Source organism: Peromyscus maniculatus, chromosome 14, assembly GCF_049852395.1.
Source record: "Peromyscus maniculatus bairdii isolate BWxNUB_F1_BW_parent chromosome 14, HU_Pman_BW_mat_3.1, whole genome shotgun sequence".
NCBI classification, from domain to species: domain Eukaryota; kingdom Metazoa; phylum Chordata; class Mammalia; order Rodentia; family Cricetidae; genus Peromyscus; species Peromyscus maniculatus.
Genome location: NC_134865.1, coordinates 43,004,711 through 43,032,057, shown reverse-complemented (window position 1 = coordinate 43,032,057; position 27,347 = coordinate 43,004,711). Strand labels below are relative to the sequence as shown.

The 27,347-nt window shown below is 41.7% G+C and overlaps 1 protein-coding gene and 1 non-coding gene across 2 annotated transcripts; one reads left to right on the top strand and one right to left on the bottom strand.

Moving 5' to 3' along the window:
- Window positions 1–1,201: 1,201 nt before the first annotated feature.
- Psma3 (proteasome 20S subunit alpha 3) lies at window positions 1,202–22,730 on the bottom strand. Its single transcript, XM_006990712.4, has 11 exons — window positions 22,579–22,730; window positions 19,617–19,699; window positions 14,501–14,624; window positions 12,205–12,306; window positions 12,051–12,124; window positions 9,593–9,665; window positions 8,424–8,489; window positions 6,214–6,260; window positions 2,454–2,521; window positions 2,087–2,151; window positions 1,202–1,358 (listed from the first exon to the last, which is right to left on the bottom strand). The coding sequence occupies exons 1-11, from the start codon at window positions 22,597–22,599 to the stop codon at window positions 1,314–1,316; spliced, it is 768 nt and encodes a 255-aa protein (XP_006990774.1). The 5' UTR covers window positions 22,600–22,730; the 3' UTR covers window positions 1,202–1,313.
- Window positions 22,731–26,872: 4,142 nt separating this feature from the next.
- On the top strand, window positions 26,873–26,945 carry Trnak-cuu (transfer RNA lysine (anticodon CUU)). The gene has a single exon. It is a non-coding gene; the product is annotated as a tRNA-Lys (tRNA).
- The last annotated feature ends 402 nt before the right edge of the window (window positions 26,946–27,347 follow it).

The window sequence follows — 27,347 nt, the reverse complement described above, 5'->3', positions numbered from 1 at the left end:
ACATATCTCAACTCAGTGAACAGATTAGTTTCTTTGAAAAGCCAGCCCAGGAGTTGATCTGGGCACTGTTAGCCTAAACTGGTAACCCTGGCCTGAATTCACATTCTTTCTACTCTAGTTATGACACGCTTTTCTCATCACAATATTATACAGTGCACTGCTAGCTAGGAATCAGCCCCACTGCTACATGGTCTTACTAACAGTATGGAAGGATTGGGTTCTGGTTCAAGCACCTGTTGGGATGATTGACTAGAAACTGTTAATCCATAAAGTTCACTCTTTATCACTATAAAGGAAAAGGCAAAAATGTTTACCATAATTATAAACATAGCCTTTATCTACTAAACTGGATTTTTTAAAATACAAAAACCACAGTAGAATATGATCATTCTAGTTAAAGAGATCAAAAGAGATGGCTCAGTGGTTAAGAGAACTTGTAGATTTAGTGCCCAGCACCTATAAAGTGGTTCACAGCCATCCATTACTCCAGTTCAGGAAATTTAGAGCCCTATTCTGACCTCCATTGGCACCAGGCACAGACATGGTTCATATACATACACGTATACAAAACACAATTCAAAATTAATCTAAAACTTTAAATTCTAGATAAGACAGAATGTATTTTTTATTGTTTTGAGACATGGTTTCTTGGTATAACCATGGTCATCTTACAACTTGCCACCACGTACTAAGAATACATACATACAAGCCGGGCGTTGGTGGCGCACGCCTTTAATCCCAGCACTCGGGAGGCAGAGCCAGGCGGATCTCTGTGAGTTCGAGGCCAGCCTGGGCTACCAAGTGAGCTCCAGGAAAGGCACAAAGCTACACAGAGAAACCCTGTCTCGAAAAACCAAAAAAAAAAAAAAAAAAAAAAAAAAAAAAAAAAGAATACATACATACATATATACACGCATACGCATGCATACACACATACACACACACACATGCGCGCGCACAAAAATGTGTTTTTATTTTATGTTTACTGGTGCTTTGCTTGTGTGTATGTCTGTGTGATGTGTCAGAAACCCTGGAACTGGAGTTACAGACAAGTGTGAGCCGCCATGTGCTTGCTGGGAATGAACTCTAGAAGTGCTCTTTAACCTCTGAGCCATCTCCCAAGCCCCACCACTAACAATTTTTAATCAAATATGAATCTACATTTTAATAGAAAGCAGATATCCTCAATTACCCAACAACGTTTATAAGACAAAAATTTAATGAAAATTGGTCAGTAGGTAGATATGATCCATGGTGCTAGTCATAAGAAACGGTCACAGAAATGTTAAACAGAAGAGATAGTGAAGAAAATGTTACATATTGTCATCATCTGATTCATCTTCTTCCTTCAAAGATTCCTGTTAAAAGAAAAAAAGTATTTTAAGTTTTTCATCTTGTTGCATCCTATGGAACCCGCATTTTAAACCTTTGTGACTACAAACTGTTATTTATACCTTAAAAATACTACCTTAAGGAGCTGGAGAGACGGCTCAGTGGTTAAGAGCACTGGCTGCTCTTCCAAAGGACCTGGGTTCAATTCCCAGCAACCACATGGCAGCTCACTACTGTCTGTACCTCCAGTTCCAGGGAATCTGACACCCTCACACAAACATACTGCATGCAGACCAAATACCATGTGCATATAAAATAAAAATAAAATTAAAAAAAAAAAAAAACACCTTAAAGATAACCCAGTGATGAGTCTATTGTCCTGTGATAATTCAATATAAAAGCATTAAATATTCAGGGGTTGGGGGTGGGAAACCTTAGAATTTTGTTTTGTTTTGTTTTTGTTTTTAGAGACAGGGTTTCAATACGTAGCCCTGCCTGACCTGAAACTTGATTTGTAGGCCAGGCTGGCCTTGAACTCAGAGATCCTCCTGCCTCTGCCTCCCATGCTGGGAGCACCACCACACCTGGCCCATGTTGGAATTCTCAAGCAGAGAATTTTTTTTTCAAATTAGGACAACTCTATCCCCCCTAGAGGTAACCTAAAAAACTGTTATCCTTAGTTCACACATCAACCAAGTTACCTTATGACTCAGTCCATGGGACTATTTACAACAGTGTTCTTGCTGTTGCTTACCTTGGCATATTTCTCTGCTTCCTCTCTTATATCTTTTGGAACAATTTCATGTCTTCCTTTAGTTACTGTAAAGTCAAGCAATATATATTAAAAATGAGGATTGTGATTTGCAATACCATTCACTCTGCCTAATCTACAAGTAGGTAGGATTCATTTTTTGTTGTTTCCTCCCCCAATACTCAATGTTCCCAAGTTGAGCTTTCTTGAAAATAAGTTTGACTTATAAATCTTGACAAGGACATAAAACATCATGTAGATGTTTCAATGAGAACTATTCACAACATCAGTTATTGCACTGAACTGTTTCATTAACTCGTCTGAAGTACAAATGAATTCTAGAATACATAAATGTCCAGATGTAACTTACATTCACCAACCCAGCTGAGCTCTAGTTCAAAAGCTTTATCCTTAACTTCATCATGTACTATATAAATTCTACAAGAGAAAAGAAATGAACATCACACAAGTTCTGTGAATAGAGTACAATCTAGACATTTCATGCCTGGTTTTATTTATAAAATGATACACTCTCCAGTCTAGTTTGAAAATGAGAAAAGACAAATTAGGGGCTGGCAAGACAGCTCAGTGCTAAGATCACTTGGGTTTGGTTCTCAGCACCCACATGATGTAGACTTACAACCGTCTATAACTTTTTCCAGGGTATCCAACACTCTCTCTGGCCTCTTGGGTACTACACATGGTACATGCAGGCAAAATACACACAGAAAATAAAAATATTCTTAAAATGGCAAATCTCTACAGATATTGACATACTTCTATTACTCAAATTCAGTTTCTTTTGATAGTGTTGTAAAGCTTCAAAAAAAAAAAAAAGACATCTCAGAAAGAAAACAGGCTCAAGTTAGAAAGGCCATCATGAACTGTGGTTTTTTTCAAGATACCCATTTTTTTTCTATTAAATACTTCAAAAACTAACCAATAATTTAAGCCCCCTCTCCAAATAGCTTACGTGTCACTAACACTTGTTCTTGTGTTGTAAACACATTACAGACTTACAATAAGGCACACAACCAGTTTCAACAGTAGTATAAACAACTGAGCATCAACTGACAGCATTGGCTCATGCCTACAATCCCGGAGGCTAAGGCACGAGGATCCTGAAGGATGCTGACCTCAAATTAACAACCCCCGCCCCCAACACACAGAAACACAAAACGTATCCAAAACAAAGCTTTTCTTTTCCTTAAACTTACTTTTGGAGGCTCTGGGAAAGCCTTGCTATATAACAGGAGAGGACCTTAGTTACACTAGGAAATGATGGCTTCCTGAGAGGGAACAAATTGCTACCTACCAATTACACAAAAATATGAAAGGTGCCAAAGGGCTGACTTCCACCAGGAACTTCAAAGACTGCGTCAGTGAAAGAAACTGGATTGTCTGATGTTCACACTATGGTAAGAAACTGCTTTCACTTTCTATCAGTTCTTAACTGATAAAAGGAGAATGCCTTGCCATGAACACCTGCAAATAAAGATGTATGGACTAAAGGGCACACTGTGAGTCACTGTGACACCTCAACTCTCATGACAATTTCTTCCCCTTTTAAATTCTATTTTGGGGAGGAGGTTGCAAGGACAGAGGAGGGTTATGAAGAGATGGGGAAATGAACAGGATCAGGATGCATGATGTGAATTCCACAAAGAATCAACAAAAAGTTAAAAAAAAAAAAGAGCGAGCGGCGAGCGAGAGAGAGAGAGAGAGAGAGAGAGAGAGAGAGAGAGAGAGAGAGAGAGAGAGAGAGAAAATGCCTGCCTGCTTTACAGTGGAAGGTGAATGGGGGGTGAGTCTTGGCAAGAACAGGAATAGCAGCAAACAAAATCCCTTTGTAAGAGATTATAAGCACCATCTTTTTTAATTATGCTAGAACCCAGAGTTTTCCTTCTATTATAAAATACAAAAACTGAAAAACACTATTGCATAACGAACCAACTCAGTACATTTGTTCATACAGTTTGCCTGAAAAGGTATCTACAAGATGTTTTAATAGAAAAGCCCACATTCTTTAATCTAAATTTTTTTGAAAAAGGCTTTTTGAGACAGGATTTCTCTGTGTAACCCTGGCTATCTTAGAACTCTCACTGTAGACCAGGCTGGCCTCACACTCAGAGATCCACTTGCCCCTGCCCCCTGAGTGAGTAGGCACCACCACGCCCTGCAAATTAATTCATCTTTCTGAATTACTACCCACCAGGTGTTCTGACTTTTATTGCTTATTATTTCAAAACTTGTTAAACTGAACTCGCTCTATACCTGTAATGTAAATCCTGTTTTCTTACAAAAGTTTTTTTATAGAGCTTATATGATAAATATGATAAACCTGAAAGGATTTCAACAGCAGCTGGTATTAATAGGCCAGCTTCTTAAATCACATGCAGAAATAACTATGAACCTACAAAAGAAAGTTAGTGAAGCCATGTGTGTGGGTCAATGTCAGAACACGTATTTAGTATGTGAGGCCCATGTTCTATTCTAGCAACACATAAACCTACAGTGTTTAAGCACTGTTTTATTAAAAAAGAATGTAGACTTATTTACTTTATGTGTATGAATGTTTTGCCTATGTGTGTGTGCTTTGTTAACCATGGAGGTCAGAAGAGGGCCAATTCCAGGCCTCTTCTAACTGGAATTACATATGGTCACCATGTGGGTGCTGGGAATCAAACACAAGTCCCATGCAAGAACAACAAGTGTTCTTAACTGACAAGCCATTTCTCCAATCCCCGTAAGCATTCAAAAGTAGAATTTCTAAATGTCTACTATGTCCTCTTCCTAGCTTTGAATCCTACTGCATATATACAGGTTTACTTTGTCACAAACTATAATTCTCAATCCCATTTGTTACTTTTTAAAATATACCAAAACAACCGGGCGGTAGCGGCGCACGCCTTTAATCCCAGCACTCGGGAGGCAGACGCAGGTGGATCTCTATGAGTTCGAGGCCAGCCTGGTCGCCAAAGTGAGTTCCAGGAAAGGCACAAAGCTACACAGAGAAACCCTGTCTTGAAAAACCAAAATATATATATATACCAAAACATTTCATTAAAATGCCTTTAAAAAATATGATCTCCAGGGGCTGGAGAGATGGCTCAGCAGCCCTGGCTGCTCTTCCAGAGGACCATCTCACACTTTTGAACTTTGAACTTCAAAGTTCAAACTTCAAAGCTCCACCCCCTGGTGCTTACTCACACCATGATCCCAGAAACACAGCTGCTAAAATAAATCAAGGCCTTGAGACTCTGTGGCTACCTCAACTTTCAGAGCCAACAAGCAGACAGTACAGGCTTCCACTCCCCGGGAGGAGTACCCAGGGTGGCAGGTCTCCTACGCCCCTTCAATTAGCCAAGTTCTTCCTCCAGAACACATTGGCTGGGGATGTATTAAAGATGCATGAACTAGAATGGGGTCTGTGGACTGCACAGTCATCTTCAACTGCGGTACACCCCAGGAGCCTGGAGGAGGTGGTTGGTTGGAAGAAGTAACTCAACAACAAAGCAATAGCTCCGTACGGCAGGGAGGCCCTCCAGGGTTGTTACACTGTAAGAGACCCTGGCACACCCACGCTACGTGCCTGGAATGCCAGATGGGCAGCGGTGGCCCAGCTGTTGCACTGCCTGTGCAGACAAGCCAGACTAGGACTGGAGGGCTGGAGGTGGGTATCCTAAGGTGGTCCACGGCAGACACATTTGGTCAGGAAGGCTGCCTCCCACATGGAACAGCAGGGGTCTCTGGTTTGTCACAAACTTTATTTCTCGACCCATTCATTACTTAAAGATGTGACTTTCCAGGCATAGTGACACATGCTTTTAATCCCAGGAGAGGTAGAAGCTGGTAGATTCTCTTTTGATTTCGAGGGCACCCAGGGCTATGTTGTGAAACTTTTGTTTCTAAATAAAAATAAAGATATAACTTGAATATATTCAGGCTAGGGGTTTATCTTAGTAGTACAGCACATTCTTAGCATATATAAAGGCCTGAGTCCAGTTCCCAGTACATTTCCAAACATAAGAGCTCCTTAAGAATTAATGTATACAGAGATGGATGGGGTCAAGTAAGTGTTTAGTTTTTTTTTTTTTTGTGGGTGGCAGATAAAGTTTCAAACAACTTACATTTTTGCAACTTCTTTAACTACATCACGGCAAGTCATTTCTTTCATCTACAAGAAAAGCATACTAATTAATTTTTGTTATGTATAAAACCAGGAATAGTGATGCACACCTTTATTTGCAGAACTTGGGAGACAGAGACAGGCAGATCTCTGAGAATCGAGGCCAGCCTGGTCAATATAGCAAGCTCCAGGACAGCCAGGGCTACATATAGACCCTGTCTCCAAAAACAGAGAGAAAGGAAGAAATGTGTAACTATTTGCTTAACTATTTTCATGACTTAGTATTAATTACCAGTGCTCTTTTTCTTTAGAGTTGGACAACAGCGTAATTCAATTAATTATATAGGTGGTTATGAACTGACAGGTGGCTGTTGAGAACTGATCCTCTACAAGAGCAGTAAGTGCCCTTGACCACTGAGCCATCTCTACAGCTCCAGGGACAAGTTCTAAGATACCAAAAATGAGCCTGGTGGTGGTGGTGCAGCACACCTTTAATCTCAGCACTCAAGAGGCAGAGGTAGGAAGATCTCTGAGTTCAAGCTAACCTGGTCTACAAAGTGAGCCCCATGACAGCCAGGGCTGGAACACAGAGAAACCCTGTCCCAAAAAACAAGATTTAATTAAGCAGGTTATTAAAGGAATTTTTTTTTTATATATATCATAAATATATTAAAAGGATTTTATTTCCTTTGATTTCATGGAAGATAAAAGAAGAGGAAAAGCAGGAAGGAAAAAAGGTAAAATTAGAAGCCAAAGGCAGGCTGAGCTGGCCCAATGGAAACGGCACACACCACCAACCCCGGGACTGGCAATAGAACGCCACAGGACACGTGCTCATAACTAGGAGCACACCAAGTTACACAATGTAGTTAACAATAAATACATGAAAACAAAAGCCTCGGTACTAACCAGGGCTACACAGTGAGAACTAACTCAAAAAGACCAAATAAAGTTGTTTACATTGGAAATCACTCATTGTTCCTTCAGTAAACAACTGGAAATCCAGAGAAAAATCTAGGTATGTGTCCAGATGAGGAGTCTGCATACTGTAGAATGCACTAGAACTGGCTACGGCTAGTGTGATGGCATCCACCTGTGATCACAGCACTGGGGAGGCTGAGGTACAAGGGTATAGAGTTGGTCTGCAATAACAGGTTCACGAAAGTGCTTGAGCAAACCAGTTTCCACTTTTCAGACACTAAGGTGATGAAAGATTCTAACATAGTGGTTCAAGCTGTCGGGCAGCTCACCACCACCTCCAGGGAGGTGACAGACACTTCCTTCTGCCTCAGTAGGCAGCTGTATTCACAAGTGTACATTCCCGTTCATATAATTAAAGTAAAATTTTTGAAGCTTCACATAACAAAAGCAGACAACAGCCAGAGTATTTGGGAAAATCAGTTTAAAAGAAAATACTCTGTACTAACATCTGAACATGGTTCACAGTTGGCAGAAAGTGGGTAGTTTCAATGTGAGACAAGATCTCAGTGTGTGGCCCAGCCTGGCCTCTGAACAGCAGCACTCCGGCAATCGTCTTGAGTCCCAGGATTACAGGGGTGTACCACTAAGCCACATTTTAAGGGGTAGTTTTAAACTTCATGCTTTCTTTTAGCGCAAAGTAGGGAAAAGCACTTGAGCAGACACTAATATTTTTAAGATAAAAGCTGTGTCCAAAGACAAGATGTAGGAGGAAAACACAAAACAAAAAATCTTTTCTTATTACAGATGACCTAAGAATGGACTTTAAGGATTTTTGTAGCAATATATATAAAGTAGTTTGGGTGGCTGGAAAGATGGTTCAAAGGTTAAGAGCACTTGATGCTCTTGCAGAGGGGCCCAGGTTCAGTTCCAAACACCTACATGGTGGCTCACAACCATCACTAACCCAAGTTCCAGGGAACCTGATGCCTTCCTCAGGCCTCCCTGGGTATAGACACACATGCACTACACAGACATGCACACAGGCAAAACCCTCCCTCATACACAAGAAAGAAATCTTGAAAAAGTTGTAAGTTTTCCTTCTTGAGTCTTTACAGAAGCAATCAAAATCATGCAGGGATACACGATACAAGTCACAGATAATGTGTTTCCAGGTTTCCTATTTAACCAGTGAACTTCACAAAGTCTCTAAAATCAAGTGGCATGATATTGTTGGACTAAGAGGTTTGTAAATCCCACTTCTAGTAAAACCCAGCATTCAATGTACTTTACCTGAAGCTTTTCTATTTCTGTCTTTGCAGCTTGCCTGGCTTTGCCAATGGCACAGCCCCAATAGCCCTATGTAAAAGGAGGGAGAGAAGAAACAAAGTCAATTAGGATACATGATTGGGTATCACTAATAGTTACTACTTAGTGGTGGTGCACACCTTTAATTCTAGCACTTGGGTCACAGAGGCAGGTAGATCTATCTCTTTGAATTGGAGACCAGCCAAGACTACATAGTGAGACCCTTGTCTCCAAAAAACAGAACAAGTAAAAGACATATCCAAATACATTCACATGAATGTCAAGGAGCTTGAAATATCAAACCTGATGCTAGAAGAATCTAAGTTGGGGCCGGAGAGATGGCTCAGTGTTTTAGAGAACTTGCTGCTCTTGCAGAGGACCCTGTTCAATTCTCAGCACCCATATGATTGTTTACAAACATCCTTAACAACAGTTCAGAGGGAGTCACTGCCCTCTTCTGACCTTTGCAGGTACCAAGCACATACAAGATACACATACATGCTGGCAAACAGGCAAAAAAAATAAAATGAATAAATCTAATTTAAAAATTTGGGTTGGCTCCCCCCATGCTAGATTTCCCACCCAAAGCCTTGAAAATGCAGGCAATTATTCTACCCTCCAGCAGTTATCCTGCCCTATATTCAGTTTTAAGACATAATAAAATGCTGACGCAAGTACATACAGACTCAAAATACTACTTTTCACTAGAGTTCTCATAAAGAGCATCCTGAAAGCCAGTCATAAACTCTACTTCATAGCCATATGTTCATTAATGTATATTTTTTAAAAAGGCACTTTCCTTAAATGAGTTTTGGGTATTTATTCTTAAAATGTTGTGTATTGAAGCCAAGGACTCACACATGGTAGGCAAGCATTCAAGTATTCAACAAGCAATTCAATGCTATACCCAGGTGTTTCTTTTACTCTGAGACTTTTAGTCTTTGGTAAGCTGTCAAGATCCTTTTGAGAAGGCTCACGCTAACCTTGAATTTGGAATTCTCCTTCACCTCCACGTATCTGGGACTACTGGTCTCCACCACTACGCCCAGCACTAACTGAGTTTAAACAATATTTTATAGAATGCACATGAAATAAATGATAATGGAATGCCATTTAACTACAATAGAATTTTAAATCACTTAACGTGTACTCACATATGAAACACCAGACGGATCAATCATATAGAGCTGTGCACCGTCATTCGCACTGTAAGACCCTAACATGAAACTGCATAAGAACAAACAGTTTACAACATGCTTCTCAACACCACATATATTATTATATATAATGATGAAACAGTGAACAGATTTTCTTTGATAAAGTACTAAGAAACATAACTTATAGATAAGTTCTTTGGTAAGACAGCGTCAATAAAAACTAGTATTAAACTACAGTATTTAAAATTCATGTGATTTGTTTAGTCAACCTTTCTTTTTTTTTTTTTTTTTTTTTGGTTTTTCGAGACAGGGTTTCTCTGTGTAGCTTTGCGCCTTTCCTGGGACTCACTTGGTAGCCCAGGCTGGCCTCGAACTCACAGAGATCCGCCTGCCTCTGCCTCCCGAGTGCTGGGATTAAAGGCGTGCGCCACCGCCGCCCAGCCTAGTCAACCTTTCTTATGGAGCTTTTTATTCTGCAGTATCAGAATATGTTCAACAAATTAAAATTAGTTGTGATCATGAATTACCATTTTCTGAAACTATCTCCTTTAGAGAAATCAGCCTTAAGTTTGCCTACCTATCACATCATGTGTAGCATCCTAAGAGCCAACCATCCCGATCTGTGCCAGCTTTTCCCCATCCAAACTCATGCAATTCCTCTTTCAGAATGGAAATCTGATCATCATTTACAAACTCTTCAACATGTCCTCTCCTGAAACCCTTTATCTTGGAGCTGTTATACACCGGCCTCACTGCACATCTGTAGTATCATTTCTACATACCTTCTTACTACCTCTGCACTCCCTAAAATGCCCATGTTTCACACCAGCACTTAAGACAGTCTTCCCCATCACCCCAATATTTCATGTTTATGTTTCCTTGTCACCTCTCTGGAACAGACCACTCCTTAATTGCTACTCCACTATATTCAGTACCAATGCCGAGATCCTGTCATTTCATCTCTAAGGGCTGTTTCATCAATGTGACATCTGTGTCCCCACATTAATGACTAATTCATGGTATATGCTCAAGAAACCACTATTCCTAGAAAGGAGCTGACAAACATGGAACTCAGTTACAATGAAAGGCATTCTATCAAGTCAAAAGAGGTTTCATAAGCAATTTGAATGAAACCTATAACAAATGCTCCACTGGGGTCTAACATTGCTAATGAATAAAACTCAGGTTTTCAATAGATCTATCATTTCTGTACTGAAATATGGCTGATAGGCAACTTAAAGGCAAGATTACAGCTATATAATAAGACACTGGCTTGTGATAAAGCATAGCCAACTAGGTTTTGTTCTCTTTACTTAAGACAATCTCTTGTATTCCTGGTTGGTCTTAACTATGTAGCTAACAATAAATTCTGACCTCCCCCCCACCTGCCAAGCACTGAGATTACAGACTGCACTACCATGACTAGCTTATGAGGTGTCGGGAATCAGACATAAGGCTTTGCGGGTGATACACAAGCACTCTGAGTTACACCTCCAACCAATAAATTGAATGTCTTCATTTTAAATACTGTTACAACAGTTCTCCTAAGACCCCTATTACAAATGTTAACACCTATTCCATTTCTTGCTACAACTGAATACTCTTTCTCCAGCGAAGACTTCATCTTAACAACAGAAACTGTGGCTATTCTAAATTATGAAATGTAATTTTATATGGAATCACCGCTGACTGCTATTAAAAACAAAACAAAACAAAAACACACAGCCGGGTGGTGGCGCATGCCTTTAATTCCAGTACGGGACGGGATGGGGGGGGGTGCAGCACAAGAGGATCTCTGTGAGTTCGAGGGCAGTCTGGTCTACAGGGGAGTTTTTAAAAACATTTAAAAATGCCATTTAGAACCATTTTATTTATTTAAGTATTTAAATAGCTGTACCCCATGTCAAGATAGAATATACTGAGTATCAGGGACTTAATGGCAGAGAATTTATTATGATTAGATTAAAATCATAATGATAAGTTTTCTCATCATAGTCACTTCAGGACTACGATTCCTTTCACTATTCCAACAATTTTTAGGATTATTTTGGAGACAGGCTCTCTAGATAGCAAGCTTTGAACTCACTATGTAGCCTAAGCTGACCCTAAACTTGAAGGTCTTTCCTCAGCCTCTGAGGACTGGGATCACAAACATGAACAGTCACATCCAGCTTATAAGTATACTTTTAATGGTTGCCTACTACTTTACGGTGAGAATTTGTACTTTGGAGTGTCTGCGGGGCTAATCTGGGGGACTAGGAAGGTGTCTCAGTGAACAGAGTTCTTGCTGCACAAGCATGATGACCTGAGTTTGATCCCCAGCATCCACAGAGAAGTGTGGTGGTGCATGTCTATAACCCCAGCACACTGGTGGAAGATATTAATAAAAGGCTAATTTGTGGAAAAAAATAACTACTGTATAAATACGACTTAAAGGTCTCACAAAATTCCATACCTGCAGCCAAAAGGTCTAACAGCACTGTAGAGTGTATAAGCGTGTACGTACATGGCCACTCTGTCTGCAAGATGCTGTAATTATGGGGGGAAAAGACCTTATTAATACATCTCCATCACTGTTGAAAAGGCTCCTCAATGTATCATCAACTTACTTTGAGAGGAATGTTGTAGCCGAAGTTGGATCTAAAGTTGGACGCTTCTTCTCTTGCTATGTCTGCTAAGGAACGGGCATCAGCCAGCAGACCTGCGACTGCCTGGAGGAAAATACCGATTTAACAGACATTCTTGTACAAACCAAAAGGCCAATCATCTACTATTGGCTTATCCAATAGTTTTTTTTTTGAATGAGTATCATTTAAATACTATCTTTGCTTGAAGGTCTTCAAAGGGCATTCTGATGTTTTAATGTAAGATCATAGCTCATTTACAACTCAAATGTCTAATGTTCAGAAGAAACATTTCTATCTGAGTTCACTTTCCCAAATCATCACTTCATTGTAAAGAATAAAAAACAAAAACATTGATCTTGGTCAAGGTTGGTTTTTATTTTAAAGCTGTACATTCAAAAAGTTATTTAAGCTTTTGTCTAAAAGCCCCAAAGGCTAATAACCAAAATTTTGCAGCCAACTGGCTAGCAAACTGCAAAGAGAAACTAAAATACAACATACCATTATCTTACAAGGTTGATGACTTAAAACTATAGGCACAGATGAATCTCTAAGTTTGAGGCCAGCCTTATCTACAGATGGAGTTCCAAGCTGGCCAAGGCTACAGAGAGAAACCCTGACTTGAAAAAACCAAATAAGAACAAACAAACAATCCAAAAAACTACAGTTCCTGCCAATTCATTAAGACATGTTGAGGCACTGAAGTCAATACCTAAGTAGCAGTGCAGAAAATTTAAAATTTGAAAAAACATAGTTACACATCACACTAGAGTATATTATTCAAATAAGCCTGCTCAAACAAAAGCCTCTCTGCTTTCGTGGAAAGTTTTTGTGACGTCTAATAATTATCAAGTCACTATGAAAATGACAACTGCAGAGAGAGGAAATTTAGCCTTACCTTTCTCTGCCTCTTTCAGTACCTAGCAGTTTGCAGGTTTCTGTGTAGCTTAGACAGGCCTTGAACTTGGGATGCTCATGCCTCAACCTCTTTAGTAACTGGAATTACAGGCCCCAGGCCCAACCAAATTTCTAAGTATGAAGAATGCCATCAGTCTGATGACTTTATGTAACAAATAGGATAAATCTGAAAATTCTAGAATAAAATGTTTTTCAGCACTAAAGGGTCTACTGAAAGGAGAACTACTTAAGCACCCTCTACTAGCTTTCTTTAACCTGACAGGTTTCCTCAGAACATCACAAACACTAGCAATAATAAATCTGTCGGGGAGAGAAAATGATGGGAAAAATCCTTCAGAAGGAAAGAAAAAGCTTAAGGCTTCCTGGCTACTGTCAATTATTTTCTAGGTGTAGCATCATGTCTCTTTTAGAAATAAAGCCACCACTGAATACTGCTGTGTAGCAGGGTCTGGAGTAACAATGAAACTCAAGGTTGAATCCAATTTTTTCTTTAGTAGGTGAGCACCTGTTAGCTCATCTGTAAAAGTGGGATGGGCAGGATTAAAGAATATAAATTATGTGACGAGCCCATACCCTAACACCTACCACACAGGTTGTTCTCTTCCCATTCAGGTAGTATAGTTAAGACTACTTAGTTGAGCTGGGTGATGGTGGTGCACACCTCTAATCCCAGCACTTGGGAGGCAGAGATGGACCTCTGTGAGTTGGAGGCCAGCCTGGTCTACAGAGCGAGTTCCAGGGCAGGCAGAGCTACACAGATAAACACTGAAAGACTAGTTCATTATGATTTTATTTATGAAAGTTCTTATGGAATGAAGCCTGTCATCTACATATGACTTCAGCACCTACCTGTAATGTATTTATGGCTTGGCTTACACTCAGATGGTTTAGCTATCAAACTATGATCTAAGAGATGCCTAAGGAGCTATTAATGTCCTTCTCCTTGCACTTTACATAATTTCCTCTTTCTATACCTTACTATAAAGTGTTCTGATAACATTTAGTGATAATTCCCATAATAGATAAGAAAGGCTTAACATTTTTTGCCTCTCAAATATTTATCTCCCTGGTGATCTATGCTGTTAAGATCTCATTTCTGCATACTCTGAATCACGTTCTCTCTCATCCTTAAGGCAACTTGAGTTTTCTGGTCACCAGTGAGGTTATGAAATTGTTTCCTTTGTTTAGATATTGAATGATCAAACCCAATAATAAATTTATTATTGTTGTGGCTGCTCACTTCATATATTACTACCTTAATATTAAAGAAATGAGTAAGTTCTTAAAAACAGAATTTAATGTACTTTGATTACATAAAAGAAATTAGTGAAAACAGGATGAACATTTTAAAGCGTGATCTTACCATTCCAACATGTCGATCAACATTAAAAAGTCGTTTATTGGAGCCTTCTTCATAAAGTTTAGAAAGGACTAATTTTTCTACCCCAAACACAACACCATCTTTACATCTGATCCCAATAGCTGTACTGAAATAAAAAGAAAATTTTCTTAGCTGAAATATAAGAAATTCATATATAAAAATCAATAAATAAAAAGAAAATCAAAGGGTTGGATATAGTTCAGATGATAGAGCCATGGTCTAGCTTGTGAAAAGCCCTGGATTCAATCCCCAGCATCTTATTTAAAACAAACAAATAAAGGTGTGAGTATACTTGCAATCCCAGTACTTGGGAGATGGAAGCAAGAGGATCCAAAGTTCAAGGTTATGATGTTTTTATTTATGGTAAGTTTATATAGAGAGAGCACCTAGAGTTAGAGGCCAGCCTGGGCTACCTGAGACCTTGTCTTAAAGCTAACTTTGGGCTGGGATGACAGCTTAATTAGTCCAGTCTTTGCCTACCAGGAATGAAGCCCTTGGTTCAATCCCCAGCAGCACACAGAAGCCAGGCACAATGGTGCACACCTGCTATCCCAGCACTAGTAAATAGAAAGGTCAGAATTTCAAGGTCATTCTCTGCTACATAGTGAGTTGAAGGACACCCTAAGACACAAATCTTAACAATACACAAATAAACTGTAATATTTAAAACACACAAAACTTTTAAACGTGTATTTTTTTTTTTTTTTGTTAAACCTGGCAGCACTTGATTGTATTTATTTTCTGTGTGTGCCCGCATGTGTGTGCTCTCCTGTTCATATGCACAGAGGTCAGAGAACAACCAAGGCAGTATTCTGCCTCCATGTCTATCTCAGGGATCAAAGTCAGGGCTGGTGGCAGGTGCCTTTGTCCACAGATGGAGTCATCTTATTGGCCCACTTTAAAATGTTTAAAACTATCGCCAGGCAGTGGTGGCACACACCTTTAATCCCAGCCCTTGGGAGGCAGAAGCAGGTGGATCTCTCTGACTTCAAGGCCAGCCTGGCCTACAGAGGGAGATCCAGGACAGCCTGGACTATTACACAGAGAAATCTATGGGGGAGGGGGGACGGGGACGGGGACAACACCACCACCAAAACAAACAACACCTTGCCCTGTCCCCAAAAAAACTAGAGGCTAGGTGTAGTAGCACCCTGTCTCAAACAACAACAAAAAGACAGTCCTACTGTGTAGCTCTTGGCTAGTCTGGAACTCACCATAACCTGCCTCTGCCTCTCAAGTACTGGGATTAAAGATATGTGCCATGTCACACCAGGCTCAGTAAGCCCTGTCTTTAAAAAGTGCATAACATACACAAAAAAGACACAATACATACAAACTAAAAGCAATGATGAAACTACTTTTCTTTTCACATTCTTCCAATTATTCTGCAATAAGTGTGTACTGCTTCTAGTAAATATGTAAGTCAATAAAATATATGTCCTGTTACAACTCAGATCCTCTTTTTGGTTTTTTGAGACAGGGTTCTTTGTGTAGCCCTGGCTGTCCTTGAATTCAGAGATCCTCCTGCCTCTGCCTCCCAAGTGCTAGGACTAAAGGCGTGCATCACTACCTCCTGGCACAACTCAGATCTTAGCCTCAAGTAAAATATGGATAAACTGTATGATGTTCTTTCCAGATTAAAGCATGTTACTTACTTTATTTCCCTCTCTTTGTGGTGGGGCAGGAGATCCAGCCAGGCTTTGCATATGCTAGGCAGACACTCTCCCACTACACCACATCCCTGGTCCTCTTTCTGCTTTTCATTAACACTGCTATTAATGCGTAACTGTATTATTAATTTTACAAAACTTACAACTTATTCTCTGAGTGCTAGGCACTACACTCTGCTCACACACACTAAACATGCAGCATGAAGGCAAATCTCCAACCCTGTAGGGATCTGTCCTGCTTGTCTTTATTTTGTGTGTGGTGCCAGGGATCAAACCCAGGGCCTTGTGCATGCATGCTAGGCAAGCACATTACCAGTAAGCTACAATCGGGGCCCTTTCTAAGTTTTGGGTTTTTTTTGGGGGGGTAGAGGAGGTGTGTTTTCTTTTTATCTGTTTTATGAGACATGTGTTCTCTGTGTAGTCCTGGTTGTTTTGTGACTCCCTCTGTAGACCAGGCTGGCTCAAACTCAAGAGATCCACCTGCCTCTGCCTCCTGAGTGCTGGGATTAAGAGTGTGCACCACCACCGCCCAACTCTCCTGAGTACTTTTTAAATCTCGCTGGTCGAACCTGAATGTGCAGAACTTACGTGTAAAGTGAGCTAACTATATTTACAACTATAAGCCATTTTAGGAAATATTAAATATTACCAGTAATAGTAAATAGGTCAGCAATTTATCATTAGGTATTTGTTGTTACATCCAATAAATTCTCCTGTCAGTTTGTGCTTTTTTCTTTGTGTGGTGCTGAGGGTGGAACCCAAGAACCATACATGGTAGGCAGTACTACATTACCAACCAGCAGGCCCTATTTACTGGCTAATTTATTCAAGAACTTTGAAAAACAGTATTATCATCCCTATTTTACAAATGAAGCAGCTGAGGCAAAAAGACTGTACGCCCATCATTAGTAAGTAATGCACCAATGGTCAGAGTCAGGTGTCAAGACGTCTCCTGGAGTCACTGCCCTTGGGTTTTCGCCAGCTCCTGTCTGCCTAAGTGTCTGGTTAGGGACACTCCCTCCAAGACCTACAGGGAACCAGGGCTAGGAACAGGCAGAGAACTATTACCTTAACAGAAGCATGTAAACATCTCTATTACTTAAATAAACTAATATTTAAATATTCAGCTTTTTCTTCTATTATATTAAGTACTGATATAATCTATAGCCTGCACAAATAAATGCTTTTTGAGATTCCCATAATAATTGTTTTAAATATAAAGTATACAAAAACCTGGGCATAGTGTCACATGTCTATAATCCCATCATTCAGAAGGCTGAAGCCAGAAAAGCACACATAGAAGAGCACAAGTTTTATGGCCTAGACAACACAGCAAGTCCTCTATCAGCTTTGGCTATATACTGAATATGTAAAATAAAATAAAGATATAAAAACTTGTGGGGCTGTTAAGATGGCTGAGTGGATAAGCATGATGACCCAATAAATAACACTTTTTCAGTTGGGCAGTGGTGGCATACGCCTTTAATCCCAGCACTCAGAAGGCAGGGACATGCAAATCTCTTGAGTTTGGGGCCAGTCTGGTCTACAGAGCACATTCCAGGCCAGCCAGGACTACGTAAAAAAAATTAAAATAAAAAACAAATAAAATAAAAAAACGCTGTCTCAAATCCAAAAACAAAACACCAAACTTTTTCAGTTGGCATATAAGTGCTGGGAACTTGTCCCCTGCAAGAACAGTACACAGTCTTAACTGCTGAGCCTTCTCTCCAGCCCCCTCAGAGAACACTTTCATAAAACAGTTATAATCACAGCATATGCATTTCTAATAGAGTGGTTTTAGGCATATAATTGTATGTCCCTAATTAGTTATTTCGGTATTTCCTGAACCTAGCAGGTACTCGTAGCGGCAAAGCACTTTCCTATCACACACCCCAACATAAGACAAAAATCAATCACTCTTTGTTACAGAACACAAATTAGTTTAAATGTTATCTACCAGTTTAAACACCACACTCAGTTCATGGGGTGCTGGAGTTCAAGTCTGGGGTTTAATGCCTACTACACAAGCAATCTACCACCTAAACTACATTCTCAGTTTTTTTTCTTTTTACTAAATATTTCTTTCTTTCTTTTTTTGGTTTTTTGAGACAGGGTTTCTTTGTGTACTTTTGGTGCCTGTCCTGGATCTCTCTCTGTAGACCAGGCTGGCCTCGAACTCACAGAGCTCTGCCTTGGCTTTCCTTCCTGAGTGCTAGGATTAAAGGCGTGTGCCACCACCGCCCAGCTCCTAAACATTTCTTTATATGTGTGCACATCTGTTAGTGTTTGTGCGTATGTGTTCAGGTAAATGTACAGAAGGCAAAAGGGGGGCACTGGAGGCCTCAGATCTGAATTACAGGCTCGTTGGTAGCACTTGGATCTACACCAGTCTTCATGATTGTGCACCAAGCCATCTCTACAGTCTACAGTCCCAGTTATTTCTTTATATAGAAAAAAAAATCTTTGTCAGGCATGATGGTGTACACCTTATTTTCTTTCTTTTTTTTTTTCTTTTATTCTTTTATTGCAGGCAGCAAAGAGGTTGCCCGCAGTAAGGTGTACACCTTTAAACCCAGCAGTTGGGAGGCAGATGCAGATTAATAAATCTCCTTAGGTCACCCTGGCCAGGGTTCCAGACCAGTCAGCACTACATGGACTGTTTTTTAAAAAATAAAGGGTTTGGAGAGCTGGCTCAGTGGTTAAAAACACTGGCTTCTCTTGCAGAGAACCCAGGTTCAATTCCCAGCACCCACATGGCAGCTCACAACTGTCTTTAACTCCAGTTCCAAGGGCTCTAAAATCCTCAACACAGACACACGCAGGCAAAACACCAATGCACATGGAATAAAAATAAAACAAAAAAAAAAAAAATTTTTTTTTCCCAAAAAGATAAAAAAGCAGGTGGGAGGAGGGAGGACAGGGGAATACGTGGTTGATATGTAAAATGAATAGAAATCTCTTAATAAAAAGAAAAGAAAAGATAAAAAAGTTAACAAGCTGGCTCAGTGGGTAAAAGTGTGCTTTTCTGCAAGTTGACTGCCTGTTTGAACCCTGGAACCTAAGTAAAGGAAGAAGATCTGTACAAGGAACTCTGGAGAGGACTAAGAAGTTAAGATCACGCTGAGTGCAGTGACACATATGCCTTTAATCCCAGCACTCAGAAGGCAGAGACAGGCGAGGTGGATCTCTGTGCATTTGAGGCCAGCGTGGTCTACAAATTGAGTTCTAGGACAGCTAGGGCTGTTACAAATAGAAACCCTGTCTCAAAACACAAAAATAAATTAATCAAAATAAAATAAAGTTGAGATTACTTCAATGTATGATACTTGTTTTGCTAAAGCAATATACAAAGCCTAGTTATCAAAACATACAAGATACAGGATAATTCCTGGTTAAAACATTGACTTCAGCAGCAGAGGGCTTCTTACCTACTGTTTTCCACAGCCTTCATAGCATACTCAACTTGAAAGACTCTTCCATCAGGAGAGAACGTGGAGGCTGACAGGTCATACTACAACAGAGGGAGGAAAACAGTAAGTTCACAGCACGTCTTTGCCAGCAACAGTCAGACACTTGTCTTTCTCAGCGCCAGCAATGGTCATATCCTAAAGGAGAACGCTTTGAAAAGAAAGAAGTGCTCAGCTGTTGCTCAGGGAAAACTAAACACCTTAGATTTCTCCTACTGGAAAGTAATGGGTCCACGGAACAAGAGAGATGGCTGTTTAGGGCACCTGTTGCTGTTGCAGAGGACATGGGTTGGGTTCCCAGAACGCACATGGTGGTTGAGAACCATCTGTAACTCCAGTTCCTGGGGATCCAAAGCCCTCCTCTGACCCCCACTGGGCATGTACAGGTGCACATATATACATGCAGACAAAACACACACACATAAAACACTCTGTGACAAGGGAAAAGTCATCTATGACATGAGTCAAGGAACGTGTCCCGTAATGGGGAGGAAGGAGCAGCAGTGAGAAATCCAGAACCTGCAGGAAACCTGCAACTTAGCCAAACTAAGTTGGGGGGATAGTTTCCACTTTATCCTTGATGGATGAGGTGTTGATGTGAGGAGGGGGATGACCTAATCTACACTGTTGGTTTGCTTTACATTTATCTACAGTGCACATGCCATGGGACAACTTTCCAGACTCAGTTTCCTCTTCCTACCATGTGGGATCTGGGAATAGAGCTCAGCATTTCAGGGACTGAACTCAGGTGTTAAGTCTTGGTGGCAAGCTCCTTTACCCAGTGAGGCATTTCACAGGCCCAAATTCAAGCATTTAAAGAAATCATTCTGGCTGGAGCCAGCACTTAAGAACACTTGCTGGTCTCCCAAAGGACTTGGGTTCAAGTCTCAGCGCACACACAATGGCTCACAACCATCTGTAGCTTCAGTTCCAGAAGACCTGACACCCTCTCTGCCTTCGGACAGACAACAGGCACATGTGTGGTGCAACATACATACACATAAAACTAAAACTACAACACTCTGGGCTGAAACAAATTTAGAGCCAAGAAGTGTTGAGTGTGGAGCTCAGGCATTCCAAACAATAGTGGCTTTGCTATACAAGAAAGAAGGAAATCTTTTGAGAACAAACTTAAAAAAACAAACAAGCAAGCACCTGTGGAGCTGGGATGGAGCTCACCTAGCATGCAAAGTCTGGGTTTAGTCCCTTGTCATGTGAGATGTGAGTGCACATATGGGAACACACAGACACACACAGACACAGACACAGACACACACACACACACACACACACACACACACACACACACACACACGGGGGGGGGGGGGCACGTCTAAATAACAGATAGTTCTCAGTGTAAAATAAAAAAGCAATCAAAGACAAATGATTTTCATTTGATCATGAGAATTGGACCATTCACTGAGCTGAAGGCTACAGCTGACTGTCCAATCAGAGAATTCACAATTCTACCTTAATAATCATTTCTTGCTTCGGGTCTAATAAGGATGGATCACCAGCACTCAAGGCTGACAGAGGAAGCTGCAGAGATCTAGGTTAGCTGAGGCTTCATAGTATGGCCCTGTCTCAATCCCCTCCCCAAATAGCTTTTTTCTTTAAAAAAAAAAAAAATATTATGGTTAGGATTTGGAACTCAGTGGCTTCCCTCTTGAGGCCCTGGGTTGGCCTTTCCATCTGCCCAGCGATACGGGCTTAAAAACAAAACCAAATGGACAGAAATGACCAACACATACTGGTATTTACAACTCTTGGGAGAAGTATGGCCGGAAACAAGTCCTCAACAGTGAAACTTCTAAGGCTCAGGGTTATTATTAGTTTCATACTAAAATATTCCACATGGTTCTATCAGTTGACTATTGATGGAAAATAAATAACAACACAACTGCACAGCGAATTTGCTGTGAGATATATTACTGAGCACTAATTAAAAAAAAAAAAGTATTACATGACATTAGTGCCCTGTAACCAATTAAATCATTCCAAACATCAGCAAGTGGATTTAATTCTGAGCATCACAACCTTTGTTTTGTTTTGTTTTTTTGTTTTTGAGACAGGGTCTCTTTATGTTGTCCTGGAACTCATTATGTAGACCAGGTTGGCCTGGAACATCACAGAGATCCTCCTGTCTCTGCCTCCGGAGTGCTGAAATTATAAAGGTGTGCATCACCCCACCAGGCGTGCATCAAATCAAAATCTTGGAGGAAACAAGGATAACCAAGAAACATAGTATTCATTACCTTTACTGAATACAATCAATAGATATTCGTTAAGTAGTTTATATATGGAGACAAAGGAAAGGTGGAGTAAATCTCTGCACAGGGCGTGTATTTAGTCGCCAACAAATTAAGTCCAACTTGAAAATCCTCCAGACTCTCTACAAAAATCTGGGGCACTGAGGTTTGTCCGAGAAAAGCAGAACGGAGGAGAAAGGCAAAGAACTCAGGACTCGAGCCTTCTCCGAGGCTCCGTCGCGACAGGTTTCCGGGGACTGTCCCGGGACGGAGCCGGGGCGCCAGAGGAGGCCCGTGAGTCAGCAGCCCCGCAGCACCTGCCCAGGCCGGCCACACGACGCGCTCGAGCCTCAAGCCGGGGCACCGCAAGCAGCCAGGGCTGGCAGGGGCTTCCCAAGGGTCGATCCCGGGCCCGGATGACCACACCACGGCGGGCCACCCGAGATTTCACTTTCGATTGCCTGCAGCAGCGGAACCAAGTGACTCAGCAAGCCGGGCTGTGGCTGCGCGGAGGCGGCCACAGCGGGCCCGAAACGCCGCCGGAGCCGGGGTCACGGAGCCGAGGGCCCGGGCCGCGGGTCCCCAGGACTCCGGCAGCGCCCGGGGTCCAGCGGCCCGGCGCCCCGCACTCCCGGCAACGCCGACCCGGAGAGGACGGCGCGGAAGAGACTCACCCCGGTCCCGATGGAGCTCATGGTGCCGACCCCGGAGGCCGCCGAGCGCTGCCAGGCCTCAAGCGCCGCTCCTACGCCGCTCGCGGGCGAGTAACAGGCTCGCCCATTGGCTGCGCGCTCCACCAATGGCCTGTCGTCTTGCGGGCGTCCCGAGGGCGGGGGAGGAAGGATCCTAGGAAAAGGGGCGGGGGAGCAGGAGGCGCGCGTGCGCAGGAGCCAGGGAGGCGGTTCCCCGGAGAAGCTGCAGAAACTGCAATGAGTTGTTCCCGGACGCGCTAAAGTCAGAGCCTGGTCCCTGACGGTCCGGACGAGCTGGGCTTGGGCCCCTGTCCTCAGGAGGCCGGTTACACAGACAGGAGCACCCAAAAGCCGGGAAGGAGATTTGTTCAAGTGTGGCCACTTGGGAAACAAAAAAGGCCCAGTGACCCCCACCGCCGCCGCCACCGCCGTCCGGCTCGTGGAGTCTTGCTAAAGGGGGGCGCACAAGTGTTTCTTGAGAATATCTTCATCCCTGCCGGGAAGATTACAAAACTACATTCGAAAAAGCTAAAGAGCCGGGCTGCGGTGGCGCACGCCTTTAATAATCCCAGCACTGAGGAGGCAGAGGCAGGAGGATCTCTGTGAGTTCGAGGCCAGCCTGGTCTACAGAGCGAGATCCAGGACAGACTCCAAAGCTACACAGAGAAACCCTGTCTAGAAAAAGGAAAAGGGCCAAAGAGCCTTGGGAACTCCGAGTGCCAGGCTCATTCTAGGAACTGTCAGCTCTGTCTTAAGAAGTAAGGGGTGGAGGGGCAACAGATAAACCAGAGAAGTGGACGTGGGGCCTGACCGTGTAGTGGTTGGATTTTTAAATCCGTTTGTAAATAAAATGGCAGAAGCATGGTTTAAAATCCTGGAGACTTTTATTTTATATATTCAGAAAACATTTTCCAGCATGGTGAGGCAGGTCTATAATCCTGATACACAGAAGGCTGCGACAAGGGGATCTGCAGTCCATGGCCAGCTTGGAATACAAGAGCCCCTGTCTAACGAAAAATCACCACCACCACCAAAAAAAAAAAAAAAAAAAAAGCACATTTTTTTTAAAAAAAGAAAAGAATGCACTACCAGTCCGCTTTTGTTGAAGTAGTCTCAGGTAGCTGAGGCTGGCCGAAGATGACCTTGAACTCCTGATCCGTTGGGCCACTACCCAAAGCTGGAATCCCAGCCCTGTCCATCACTCTAAGCCTCCGTAGCGCTTTTCATAGGGAAAAAGAAGACAGTCCAACAGTACACACTGCCTTCAGTGGGGTTTCAGTCTCCTGAAGTATGGACAATGGTGCTGAGTTGTTAAGTTTCCATGGCATTAACGTCTTTTTGTTTTTCTTGTTTTATTTGTTTGTTTGGTTGGTTGGTTGGTTTGGTTTTCCGAGACAGGGTTTCTCTGTGTAGCTTTGCGCCTTTCCTGGAACTCACTTGGTAGCCCAGGCTGGCCTCGAACTCACAGAGATCCGCCTGCCTTTGCCTCCCGAGTGCTGGGATTAAAGGCGTGCGACACCACCGCCCGGCTTGGTTTGTTTTTTTGTTTGTTTTTCGAGAGTTTCTCAGTGTAGCCACCACTGCCGGAATTTTTTGTTTTGTTTTGTTTTTCAAGACAGGGTTTCTCTGTGTAGCCCTGGCTGTCCTGGAACTCGCTCTGTAGCCCAGGCTAGCCTTGAACTCCAGAGATTCCCCTGCCTCTGCCTCCCGAGTGCTGGGATTAAAAGCGTGGGCCACTACCACCCAGCATTTGGTGTTTTTTTAATTTATTTTCGTGTGTGTGTGTGTGGGGGGGGTTGCGTTCACGTCTTTCTAAAAAGTATTTGTTTTTATTATTTTTAATTACGTGTATGGGGTGGGGATGGGGGTGTGCACAGGCGTGCTGGTGCCTGCAGAGAGCAGAAAGGGCTTTGGAGCACCAGTTACAAGTGATTATGAGCCACTCGACTTGGGTGCTGGGAACAAAGCTCGGTTCGTTTGGTTTAATTTTTTAAATTATCTCCTTTCTGTGTGAGAGGTAAATGGAAGGATAAAGGCAGGCACAACTGGAAAGCTATTGTAGCTTTGTGGACAATTAGTACTGAAGAGTCATTGAACTAGAGTAGGAGCAATAGACATGAAATACTGGAAAAGACTTCAGGTATGTAGGGTGTGTTGGATAACTGGACGCAGAACGTAAGGGAACCGAGGAAATCCAGTTGCTCTTCTGGTTAACAAAACATTGTGAATAACAGCTCGGCTTTGTTCTAATTCTGATTAAAGCGTTCTAATTGCAGTTTAGTGTGGTGGCATGATCTATAATCTCAGAATTTGGGAGGTTGAGGCATGAAGATCTCTTGAGTTTCAGGCTAGCCTAGACTATATAACAAAATTTTGTCCAAAATAAAAAGGGTGAAAAGCAACAATGATAAAAAAGCATTCTAGCCGGTGAAAAGCAACAATGATAAAAAAAGCATTCTAGCGGGGCGGTGGTGGCACACATCTTTAATCCCAGCACCTGGTAGGCAGAGCCAGGTGGATCTCTGTGAGTTCGAGGCCAGCCTGGACTACCAAGTGAGTCCCAGGAAAGGCGCAAAGCTACACAGAGAAACCCTGTCTCGAAAAACCAAAAAAAAAAAAAAAAAAAAAAAAAAAAAAGCATTCTAGTTCCAATTCTTTCATGAAGGATCCTAATTTAGAACACGGTGGACAATAAAGTGTTTAAGAAAAGCGAAAAGGGCCAACCTAGTCTACATAGCCAGAACTGCTTGGTAAGACCCTACTAAAAAACAACAACCCAACAAGCCAGCCAGGCAGTGGTAGAGCACACACTCTTAATCCCAGCACTGGGGAGGCAGAGGCAGGCGGATCTGTGAGTTTGAGGCCAGCCTGATCTACAGGAGCAGTTCCAGGACAGCCAGGCTGTTACACAGAGAAAATCTGGAAAAAGCTATACTCACAGGAGGGCTCCCCTTGAAGATAAGCTGTAAGTAAGTACTACAGATTTCAAGTATGTGGCTGAACTTTCCCTTCACTCACTACTTCTGTGCAATCCATGGTATCTGGGGGCCTAAGGCATTGGCAACTGAGAATTTGGGGCCTCTGCCTGCTGACGAACCCGCTTGGAAGCCTGATTGTTTGTTAATTAACCTTGTATCTTAGAGAAAGGCGATGACCTGAAATCTTAGGTCCTTGAGTGTTTGCCTGGTTCCTCACAAGAACTAAATGGGTTTGTTTTTCAAAGTTATGTGAAATTACTTCTAGAAGTACTACATATGGAATTGGTAAGCATTTATACTTTTTTTTTAGAGACTGATGAACTTTTGAGGCCGAGTACCTAACAGTACTTTGTAAGGAGTAGATATTTAATATGATTTTAACAAATCACAATAATGATGGTTTTTATAATAACCACTAACATTTATCAAAATAGTTAATGTTATATGTCATATAAATTATCATTAAAGTAGTAATTTTTCTTTTGAAACAGGGTCTCAATGTGCAACCCTGGCTGGCCTGAAATTTACATTTAGACCAAGCTGTTTTTTAACCATCAGTAACTGAAGATGTATGCGTTCTGGTGCCCTCTCCTGGTGCGCAGATGTAAATGCAGACAAAATACCCATATATAAATAAATAAATATATATATTGCATCTTTGGGAAAACTAAATCTATTAAGGCACATCTTAATTTTTAAATTAGCTCAGGAACCTTGTCCTATATGTTATTTGTGTGTTTTATGGATATAGTAATAGGGATTGTTAGTCCCACGTTTATGACAGCTTAAAAAAAGAAAGAAAGAAAGACTATTTGGGCACTCCTTAATTTAAGTTTACCCACTTTTGTTTTTGTTTTTCAATTAGGCGTTAACTTGCAATTCTGAGAAATAGGATTAGCCACCAGCCACATACAGACGCACTCATCACAGAAATGTGCACATTCCTTACCTAGAGAAATTCACCAGTAGCTCAGAATGTGTATACTTCCATAGACGACTATTTCATCTTCTTGGCGTGTCATAATGAGATTAGGAACGTCTTCTCATTTACTCTTAGAATTTAACAGCTTCCCTTCTCCTCTCTTCTATTCCGGTTTTTTGCTGTTTTTTTTTTTTTATCCTTTTTTTCCTCTGCGAGAATTTGCACTCTTACCTTTAAGAGTATAATCCTTTCATATTAGTTTATTATCAATCTATTGGTCATATTTTCTTTTTAGAAACAAAATAGTGAATAACTAAAAAAGCAAATGTCTCTGAACACTTCTCAAAGGGGAGAAAAAGAGAGCCAATTTCCATCTGCCCGGCTAGCTCAGTCGGTAGAGCATGGGACTCTTAATCCCAGGGTCGTGGGTTCGAGCCCCACGTTGGGCGGTGGTCTCTTTTTGTCTGAGTAAGCAGCAGCTCAATTTACTCTCAAATATTCGCGGGTCATTAGAGAACACTTTTAACTAGGTTGGATTCCTAAACACGGCTAATTAAAATGCTTTCAATATTCATCGTCTCTGCCGCAGTACGGTTCGCAAACTGCGCTTGCGCACTCCAGAGCCCAGGTTCACGCCTACGGCTCGGGGTTAAACCACAAGCAGAAACTTAAGACATTTTTAAGACTGCTTTTTCTGTGCTAGCTTTCATAGCTGCTGGTAGCAGGAAGTTTCTTTTTTCCTAATAAAACTGTAGGCCCCGATTTTTCGAAACACAAGAGATCTGGTGTCAAAACAGTCGTAAGTGCCGCAGGGCACGGAAAGAACTAACTTCCTGATTTGCAGCGGTTCC

What these genes read in the sequence shown, in the direction of transcription:
- Psma3 (XM_006990712.4), bottom strand. Translation starts at nt 22,599, where the DNA reads ATGAGCTCCATCGGGACCGGG. An exon ending in GTTAGACCTTTTGGCTGCAG is followed by an intron (nt 9,666 to 12,050) that starts GTATGGAATTTT and finishes GTTCTTATGCAG; the next exon opens with TTTCATGTTAGGGTCTTACA. An exon ending in CAGAAATAGAAAAGCTTCAG is followed by an intron (nt 6,261 to 8,423) that starts GTAAAGTACATT and finishes CTTTTCTTGTAG; the next exon opens with ATGAAAGAAATGACTTGCCG.